Raw genomic sequence first — 11,034 nt, forward strand, 5'->3', positions numbered from 1 at the left:
CAATTATATCACTCAAGTAACAATTTCTTTTTTTAAAGTCATATACCTTATCACACAAATATGAAAGTTTCCAAATTGGTGGAAACTTTCAAGCCACTTTCTAATACCAATTTGATATTTTTAGCTATAAATATAATATAGAATTTATTCTCCAATAAAATGTACCTATGGTAATTATGCCCATCATGTCTACTTTTATATTATGTTTGACAAAATAAATAAATATATTTAATGATCATAGATACATTTTACAATAAATAAATAAAACTACTCTCAAAAGTTAAGATGCTTATTCAAAAGGGAAATCATATGTTTTTTAATATCCAGTGAAACTAAGCGAGAGTGTCCACTAGCTACCCATGTACAAATAGTCATCCATCATGTAACCCCCCAAACAATTCTTGTATAATAATCAATATACAAAAACTAGAAGCCTTGTTATGTATTACATGTGCACTTGTAGTTTATAATTGAATATTTATTCAAGGAATTTGCAACATTTTTAGTGGTCTAGAACATGACTTGTCTTTGTGTACATATAGATTGAAACTTTTTTGAGACATTAATTAGACGAGTTATAATATTCTTTTGGTGGTTGTGGCACCTCATTGTCGAGATGTTTGTGAGTAATTATTAGTTGACTCCTCCAAATAACCTCTTTTGAAGCTTCATGCACATAATCAATCCAATTATCTACCAAACTATCAAATTGTACTTTTAATGCTAAATAAGTTCAAATCTCTAATTGAGCACATTTCCATAATCAATGTCCACCCACCTATTGTACACCTAACCCGCTAATCAATTCCTTTACAATAGCGAAATATTCAAAAGTAAAAATCTAGTAAATTACTATGTGTGTACTAAAATATGAGCATTTAGAAGAATTGGAAAACATTTTTTCGACCTTTACATATACTTGTTAGATTGTTTTATTTGTATGTATTTATTGACATTTTAATTAGAAGAGTTGTACAACATATCTTTTAGTGGTGGAAGTGGACAATTAAATGTGCATATAGGTCCAAAAAAAAGTGAAAATTTAGAAGTGTCATTAAATATCTCCACAATTGCAATTGTTAGTCCCTGGAACAACCCCATAATATTAATTCTTTTATGGCAGATTTTTTTTTTTACTAAGGTTTTGAATGTTCATATTTTTAAATTCTTTTACACCTTTTTAATTTCTTAATTTTTATTGGCCCAACCCAAATTTTCTAGGAAAAATCTTATTTTTGGAATTGAAAAAGCTAGGAATAAGATAAGAGTAAAATAACTGTTTGTCAGATGTTATTAATGTTATCAGAAAAGTTTGGTAGGCAAGTTCTCCTTTATTATTATTATTAAATATGCCAAATTTATTGACTCATGATGAATGTTGTGTAATGTTAATTTCAAGAAAACTTGAAAAATCGCTAGATGTGTATGGCTGACGCCTCATTTGTGCAAAAAGTAAATACATATAAGCCAATGACCATAACTTATTCATAGTATTTATATCAAACCACTGAATAACCCTTAGACAAAATATTTTGTATAATATTATATTGTATAATATTGACTACCTTGACAATGTGTTTTGTATAATGTTTATACTTGTGTTTTAAAGTTAATTTTCAAAAAATAAATTGATAATATTAATAATGTAATATTATTTTCAAGATAAAATGATTTATTCATTTGTTTTATTTTAAGTTAGTTTAAATATGAATTTGTAACCTTAAATATGTAAGTTTATTTTACAAGATAGATTTATTTATTTTATGATAAATCTAAATATGATTTTGTAAATTTATTTTTTCATTTCAAGTTAATTTTAAGAAGAATTAATATTGATTATCTAAATTTTCTTTTTAAAATAGATTTAATTTTTACTTTTACATTTACATATTTATATATTTTTCTTTTCTTAAATTTTCTTATTTTCTATTTCAAAAATATTATATCAATCAACATATATTATTCAACATTTAATCTCACAAATTAAAATTATAAAATAAAATATATTTTATGTTTGTATTTTTATATAATTAATTGATTTTTGCAACATAGAAACTATTTAATGTTTCAACTACATATTTCAAAATTCTAAACCTCCCTGAACTCTTTGTGATTTTATCCAAAAATGTTTTCAAGATATAGCTCGTACTTGCTCTCCTCTCTTCCATAACATAATATGGCTTTTGTTTTACATTCAAGATTCCATTCGAGATTCAATTTAATATATGAGGCTTTTCAAGTTCATCTTTGCTCCCATTTTTTCAGAAGACTCCTCACTTCAGCTCACCGAGAGCTCTTGTCATAACTATCCACAACACCTCCAAATGATCATTTCTTTTGTTTTTTTTGGACTTTACATACACACGAGAACTTGTTCCACAATTGTTATGACTATCTACACATCGAAACTCCCCCGCAGAGTTAAAATGGAACCCGGACCATTCACATTTGTTTTTCAATTGATTCGATCAGATTCATCATGTGCCAACGTCTCCCTGCGTATACGCTGTTAACATCGTGTCGAAAGATCCAAGAAACCATCATGACACCGCCTGGTGCAATACAGATGCGTATTATCAAAGCCGTCACTGTCTTTTCTAATGCGTAGTGCGCGGAGCAATTAATCTACAAATTTATCATAAATTGACGATGGAGCAGGTTCCGCCGACCAGTAACCCAAAAAGTCTTCGCGATTAAATCGGATATTGCAGCAGTCTTCTTCATCTATGGTAAAATAATAAAAGCCCTAAAAAGCAGTGCCCACAGTCCTGCATTCAAACGCTCAAATTCCACGGTTCGATGAAAGTTCGCAACGCGGGTCTCTCTTACAAATTTAGGGCTGCATTTCTGCGGAATTATTTGCATTCATCATTTCTTTAGCAAGAATGATTTGGAGAGCACTCATTCCTCTGTTGTTTCTGCACTCTTTTCATGTGGCCAATGCTGAATGCCCAATCAATCTCGACTATGTTACTCAAACGTCGTGGAATTCATCATACTGCCAGTCGATTCGAACTCCCGCCCAACTCGAAAATTGTCGAACGACATTAAGAACTGTGATTGGTGTGGGTCTTGCTCAATTTCTGCGAGAACAATCCATTTTCGAGTTATCGAATTACGCCTCTGCCGCTGCCTGTTTCAGCAAATTTCAACAGAAGCTCACTTCCATGGGGCTTCCCCCAAATTTGGTTCAACTCTGTTTCAACGATACATCAGATTATGTCTCAAGCCCCAATTTGTGCGGAGGCATTAAGACGAAGCAAGATTGGATTAAAAAGCTCGGACCCACTTCTCTGGATAACGCATGTAAAGGAGATCTCTCTGGTGCCTCTGCCTGTGCTGCGTGTTTTGCCAGTGGGGAAGCAGTTCATAGGGAGTTAACGGACATGATCAAGAACATTTCAGAGAAAACTAGTCGAAAATGTAACTATTTCATTTGCCTCTATGCGGCCGGTGTGGTGAATGAATTTGGGCCCATGACTACTCAGGCCGCTTCGTGTATTCTCCGTGTGCCGTTTATTCTACAGGCGCCGCCATTGGATTCCTCATGCTTTCTGCTTTAGGCCTCGGGTATTGCTTCTGGGTCAGATTGAAGGGCAAGGCGAATCACATGTATTTTGTAAGAAATAACAGGAATCTGTTAAGAGGGGCTTTGGAGCCCAATATGGGCGCCGTTTGGTTCAACATTCAACTGATCAGGAACACCACTGGTAATTTCAGTGATGCCAATGTGGTCGGCCGGGGGAGTTTCGGAAAAGTTTATTAGGGCGTCATCGCAAACGGGGGGCGGCCGATTGCGGTTAAGAAGATCACGAACTGTGATTCGGAAGGAGAAACGGAATTCATCAACGAGGTGGAGATCATCAACAGCATTAGGCACCGGAATTTGGTGGTTCTCAGAGGATTCTGCGTTTCTAGCGATGACAAAGAGGGGCGCCAGAGATTCTTGATTTATGATTTCATGGCGATTGTTGGTACCGGCCGTTTTACCGATCATTGCAGAAACATTCAAATGGAGGCGTTCATGGTGATTGCTGATACTGGCCGTTTTACCGATCATTGCAAAAACACCGCCAGCAAGATCATGGTGATGTAGGTGCCGCCATGGCAATGGGCATTATGAGAACCATTACTTACTGGTGGAGGGCGAGGACGAAGCGCAGGCGTTTTAAGAGATTAATAAATCAAAGCCTTCTGATCAACGCCGTGAAGTCCAAGATAGGCGTAGTGTGGTTCAATGAAGGGCAAATCAAGAAAGCCACGAATGATTTCAGTTGCGCGAATTTAATCGGGCAGGGGAGTTTTGGAATGGTGTACAAGGGAAAACTTCCCGACGGTCGGATGATTGCCGTGTAGAGAATGAAGAAGTGCTCTGTCGAAGAAGATGCGGATTTCTAGAACGAGGTAGAAGCCTTCGCCACCGGAATTTGGTGGCTCTGCGAGGTTTTGGCGTTGGCGGTGACGACAAAAAGGGGTTCCAGCGGTTTCTCGTTTACGACTACCTCGCCAACGGCAGCCTCGATCAACACATTTTTAGAAACGCCACCGGGAGAACGCTGACGTGGGAGCAGAGGAAGAAGATTATAATCGGGATTGCAAAGGGGTTATGTCATCTGCATTACGGCGTTCGGCCAGCGATTTATCACAGAGATATAAAGGCAAATGACATTCTGCTGGATGAGGACATGAATGCCTATGTTGCTGGTTTTGGGCTGGCGAGGATGGCGAGCGAAGGGGAATCGTATCTCGTGTCAAAAATAAGCGGGACGCGTGGGTATTTGGCTCCGGAGTATGCTCTGTATGGAATTCGTACAGATCGGAGTGATGTGTATATCTTTGGAGTTGTGTTGTTGGAAATCATGAGCGGCAGAAGGGCTCTAGATATCTCTGTGGAATGTTTGACTGAATACCTTAATACTGATTGGGCATGGAGGCTCCTGGGAACGGGTAGAGTAGTTGAATTGATAGATTGGAGAATGCACGAGAGTCATGAAGGGGTGAAAACAATGGATAGATTTGTTAAGGTGGGTATTTTGTGTACTCATGTTAATCTGGCATTAAGGCCGAGCATGGCAGAGGCATTGAAGATGTTGGAGGGAGAGGCTGCCATTCCCGCGATACCAGAAAAGCCTTTGCCAGTAGCAAAGGCCGGTCCAATGCCATATTACCGATTGGGTATGGAAGCTTCTCGAGGTGATAGATTGGTGAAAACAATGGAGAGATTTGTAATGGAGGGAGAGACTGCAGTTCCCGTAATAGAGCGGAGGCCGACCGGACAGATTTTCTCAGATTTTCATGTAATGCTTTCCCCTGTTGTGGGAAAATATCATTCTTTCATATACGATACCAGATACTTAATTTTTAACGTAATGCTTTCCCCTGTTGTGGCATAATAACAACGCACGCTTTCGTCCTTTTGTGGAAATGAAACTCAGTTCAAGGAATTAGGGTAATGTACAAAGCACTCAGACCGATGTAGTTTTGGTCTGCAAAGGAAAATCTGGTTTTATTTTTGGACACTTTGCTAATGTTTCTTCTGATTATTTTCATCCTTCGATACACTAACATAAATTATAAAACATATCATTTCGACAATATTTAAAATCTAGAACCTCTGATATTTGTATGTGATGCTCGAACCACTAAAATATAGCTTATATCCCAGGCTGAACATTTCTTTTTTAAATTATTATATAGTTTTTCTTTTAATGGTAGATTATTTATTATAAATTTTATTATTGGAATTTTAGCTTTAAGTATTTGAATTTTAAGGATTTGCAGAGGGAGAATTCAATAAAAAATAGAGTTCATATTGTTAGCTTTTAAAATAATATTTAAAGAAAATTTATTCAGAAGTGTCAAATTATTGAGAAATGATTGACACCTAACAAAAAAATCAGGTTTGTAGGAAATTATCTAAAAGTCAGAAACTCTTATTTTCCAACAAAAAATTCTAAATAATCTTGTGTTCAAAAAATAAAATTCTCACAAGACCTTTACTTCTCAAAAACATAATTAAATACCTTGCATAGATTTGCAAATAATGTCATGCTAGCATATTTTTATTGGATAATAATGTCAAGAATAGATTTGTAGTGTTTCAAAAGGTTTTGAGCATGTTGATTGTTTATAAATAGTGTCTTCAATATTTTTTAGATTCATTGCTTTAAAAGTAAAACTTGCATAAATAAAAATTTCTATCTTTTAAAAAAGAATCATTGGATAATAATGTCAAGAATGGAGTTGAAGTGTTTTAGGAGGTTATTTTAAATTTAATTTTTCGCATTTTGATATTTTATAATTAGTATTTAATATATTTTAAAGAGTATTCATTGCTTTAAAAGCAATTTTTGCATAGTTAAATATATTCATGTTTTAAAAAGTTTTGATCACTTTATAAGCTATATATGGAAATATGCACTTATCTTCTTTCTGTCAATTTTGCATGTAATTGATTGAGTGGTGTTGCAATTATTTTGATTCATTAAAAAAAAAATCATTTGAATGTAGAATAAAATTACACATGTTTGTTGAAAATTTGTATACCCTCTTTCTGACATCAAAGGTTTAGAATTTAAGAGAAAGATGCAATATTATATATTGAAAAGAGGGGTAATTAACTTATTCAAAATTAATCAAGACATACAAAGAAAAACCTAAGAGAAACACAATAAAGCTCAAGGCAAAGACACAATCAAATTGAAAGAGGTCACAACTAGTCAACTTTATGGAATCCATAATTAACTTATCCACATCCTCTTTATATTTTTTTTCTGGATTTGATTGTGTGATTTTTTTATTTTTTATCAATGCTTCAAATCACATTCTGTGATCCATCGTTGGGATAAGAGAAATAGAGTGTCATGAGAGAAATAGAGTGTCACTTTCTCTTAACTTGATGATGGATCACAAAGAGTGGTCTAAAATGTTGATGCAAAAATAATTGCACAATGAAATCCAAGAACATATTATAAAATTTGATAGTTTCATATGGATTGTGGAAATATTTTTATTATTATCCCCTTTATAATCAATCTCAAGAAACTTCATAGTCCATACCCTACCTACCTCAGTTCTCGAAAGCCCATTTACTAAGAAAGCTATTACATTGTTCTACTTCCTCAAAGTATGACAAAAACAAATATAATCCATCTAGGACTATCAATTAAGGATTTATCTTACTAGTACAAATACTTATGAATTAGCTTTCTCCAATTAGCCTCCTCCATATGTTTACTAGTTAACATATTGAGTGCAACCTAAGTGACAAAAAAATATAATTCTAAATCAAGGGAGAACCCTTTTCTATAGCACAAAGAATGGATATAGAAGCAAACGAGGAGCACAATACTTCACTATTGTCCCTACCAACACCATTAATTCATGCATGTCCACATTTCCTTCTAGAAGACTGATTCATTTTAACTTTTAAAGATCCCTCAAATGGATGAACCACCTTCCTTATTTAATATTTTTATGTTTGGCCTACCTTAATTTCCTTATTGATAAGGGGCTAGCCCTACAATCAACAATATCCAAATTCCATATCACAACTAGATCACTAGGATCCCTAGGGTCACTAACAAGTTACATTTTGAAAGAATCATTACATGAATTATCTAAATAATAATTCTCCATAGAAGAGTGCTTATAATTTCCAAATCTTGAAAGATCCAATTTATTTCTAGCCAGAAGTTCTAGATGAAGAAGAACCTTCAATTTATTTCTAGTCACAAAATAGTCAGTGCTCCCCTTTAGATTTGTGACAAGAAACTAACTACCTCTTGTGAATTATATAAGTTTAATAATTGTATCAGGCATTGATAGGCTCAGCTTTTGATGCAATGATAACCACCACTCTAACAATGATAACCCATCATATTCTAATACATCACATGTAAAAATAGCAAATCTAGATCAAATATTTATATCAGCTAACCATTATGAATTGTGTCAACAAACATCCAACCAAGTGAAAAGAGTCATACAAAGTTGACAAAGCATACTGAAATATAGGAGTCTAAAGTCAGTTATGAGAAGATTTCACACTTAAATTATTGAGTAGAACTTATGTAAGAAAAATAAAAACCTAAAAGTTACACTGATAACTTCTAAAATAGCCTTAGTCCTTCAAGTCTTCCAAATAATCTATTTGTTGCTCCTAATTTCAAATTGTGTTACTTTTTCTAAAATTGTGAAGCTGAAAATCAATCTCTCTCCCCCCTCATGATCCTCTTGCCAAGAGTCTTTTATGCTATATAAATAACATTTAGACTTAAATTTATTTATGTTTGACCACCTCTATAAGGATCCACTAGCATTTAATATTTCACAATATGACATTGTTTATTTTTAAATTTTATAATTGGCTAAATATGTTTTGTTTACTCCATTAATGTAGTAAGAATTAAACATTGCACGTTAGATAGTTTAACTATTTTCTACTTTGACTTAGATAATTATCTTGGAAAAGTTATTAATTTTCCATTATGAAATTAAAAAATAAAAATGGGGCTATGACATTTTGCCTTTTTTATATAACTATATTATATTATATTATATATTAAAACATCTAAGAAAGCAATTAAAAAGAGTGAACTTATTTTTTGTTGAGTCGTGTTTATATGATGTTATTATGTGATCGTTAGTCCTTTCTCAATCTTGTAGCATGTTTTCTTAAGAGAACTATGTTTGAAGTCTAAGTAAAGGGAGTGGTATAGTAGCCTTAGGTTATGAAATATGTCAAAACACATAATCTATAATGACACTACTACTTGCATTCAACTCAATCATCTAAATACAAAGAAATCTAGAAGCATATGCTCTCATGCAATTGAACATTCACTAAAATATTGAAGTAATTATGCAATGCAACACTAGAAACATAGAGCAAGATCATGGTGCAAGATAAGTTGTTGGTGGTTGTTGTCATGGAGAACATAAATCAATTTTTAAGAAAGGATTTGATTTCATAACAAATTATGGAAAATGAGGTTTCTTGGAGTTGTGTTGTTGTCCTTGTTTCATGTTGAAACACTCTAATTATATCATAGAAGAAATCTTTCCTTCAATTATTATTAAGAAAAAAATCCTGATGCTAAAAAGGTCTTGTTGTTAAAATTATATCTAAACATTTTAAATGATAAAATTAGAAATAATTGTTAAAAAATATACTAACTCATATGAACATTTAAAAAACCTTTTTTCATTTATTGACACCTAAATCTTTATTCTTAAATTTCAAGTAAGCAATCAATTTAAGATATAGATACATTCTACATTAAAATAAATATTTTATATTTATAAGACCTTTGGTTTCTTTCATAAGGCTAATTCAAGTAAAATGCATGAATAGTTGATAATTCTTAATTTTTGAACACAGAAATTTCAGCATAATATTATTCGAGTTCCAGTTTCAAATGCGTAAAACTTCTTTATGAATGGAGTCCGCGGCAAGAAAAATAAAAATAAAAGAACTATATTTCTTAGCAGCTCATTTCTCTCTCAGAAACACCAAGGATATTGGCATCTCCGCTGAGATGTTTCCATAAAAATCATGCACAGCAAGGAATAAACAATTAATGTACTGGACCATCATGGGTTACGAGCGCCGCCTATCTTCCAATGACAGACGAGTTGAAGTAAGGATAACTCTCTAATACCCTGATCGGTAATTTGCTACTGGCAAAGGCTTTTCTGGTATCGCGGCAATGGCAGCCTCTCCCTCCAACATCTTCAATGCCTCTACCATGCTCGGCCTTAATGCCAGATTAACATGAGTACACAAAATACCCACCTTAACAAATCTATCCATTGTTTTCACCCCTTCATGACTCTCGTGCATTCTCCAATCTATCAATTCAACTACTCTTACTCATTCCCAAGAGCCTCCATGCCCAATCAGTATTAAGGTATTCAGTCAAACACTCATGATTTCCAGCAACACGACCCCAAAGCTATAGACATCACAACGATCTGTCAGCAGTCCAGTCAGAGAATACTGCCTGCTACTTTTGACTCCAAATGAGATTGCCCTTCCCTTGCTGCAATCCCAAAATCCGCAATGCAGGGATTCATGTCGTCATCCAGCAGAATATTGTCGGCCTTAATGTCTCTGTGATATATCGCCGGCCGAACGCCGCAATGCAGATAACATAACCCCTTTGCAATGCCGATTATTACCTTCTTCCTCTGCTCCCATGACAGTGCTCTCCCATTTCTAATTTTCCCTCCAAAAATGTGTTGATCCAAGCCCTATTTTTCAAAACCACAGAGAGCCAACAAATTTCTAAATTTCCCTCCAAAAATTGTTGACAGAGCACTTCTTCATTCTCTTCACGGCGATCATCTGTCTGTCGGGAAGTTTGCCCCTGTCCGATTAAATTGGTGCAACTGAAATTGTTCGTTGCCTCCTCCAATTGCCGCGCATTGAACCGCACTGGGCCAACATTTTCATGGAAAGAGTAATCCATTTTCTTCACAGCAATCATCTCATGAGCTTCGGCAAGTCTTTCGTTACACACTATTTCGTCGAAATTACCCTGATCGATTATAATGGCGCAACTAAAATTCTTGGTTGCGTCCTTGATTGGTAGTATATTGAACCGCACTATGCCCATGTGAATTTTTGCAAAACGCCTAATTTTGACCCTTGCACAGCACCAGTAACTTATTCCCATGCTGCAGAACAAGATCATAGCCATTTTCACCAATACCTCCATTTTCACAAATATTTTGCTACAACTCTCTGTCGACGAGTGAATAATGGGCTAAATTTATAATGAGGGGCCAAATTACAGAAAAAAATGTTACCAAATACATTATTAGCTAAATTATAGAGAGGGGCTAAATTGTAGATTTTTGTTGCCAAATCCATAATCAGCTAAATCATCAAGACTCGATTTTTAGATTTTTGTTCACAGTGTCTTAAAAGTGCACAAAAATGATATAAAACTTTTCTGCCGTTGGATTTTGGTATCTCCGTTTCGAATATCTCAGTAGCTTTTCATTGTATAATTGGATGTTTCCATTTCC

At 34.2% G+C, this 11,034-nt stretch overlaps 1 protein-coding gene and 1 pseudogene across 1 annotated transcript; one reads left to right on the top strand and one right to left on the bottom strand.

The window, feature by feature from the left end:
- The first annotated feature begins 2,779 nt into the window (after positions 1-2,779).
- Positions 2,780-5,393, top strand: LOC149555329 (putative receptor-like protein kinase At1g11050 pseudogene; annotated as a pseudogene).
- Positions 5,394-9,990: 4,597 nt separating this feature from the next.
- LOC149555330 (putative receptor-like protein kinase At1g11050) lies at positions 9,991-10,721 on the bottom strand. Its single transcript, XM_089829341.1, has 2 exons — positions 10,323-10,721; positions 9,991-10,254 (listed from the first exon to the last, which is right to left on the bottom strand). Exons 1-2 carry the CDS (start codon positions 10,719-10,721, stop codon positions 9,991-9,993), a joined length of 663 nt encoding a protein of 220 aa, XP_089685467.1.
- Positions 10,722-11,034: the final 313 nt, after the last annotated feature.

Source organism: Cupressus sempervirens, chromosome 5, assembly GCF_028749045.1.
Source record: "Cupressus sempervirens isolate cs-2001-9-10 chromosome 5, ASM2874904v1, whole genome shotgun sequence".
NCBI classification, from domain to species: Eukaryota; Viridiplantae; Streptophyta; class Pinopsida; order Cupressales; family Cupressaceae; genus Cupressus; species Cupressus sempervirens.

What these genes read in the sequence shown, in the direction of transcription:
- LOC149555330 (XM_089829341.1), bottom strand. Translation starts at nt 10,721, where the DNA reads ATGGAGGTATTGGTGAAAATGGCTATGATCTTGTTCTGCAGCATGGGA. An exon ending in GCCGTGAAGAGAATGAAGAA is followed by an intron (nt 10,255 to 10,322) that starts GTGCTCTGTCAA and finishes TTTGAAAAATAG; the next exon opens with GGCTTGGATCAACACATTTT.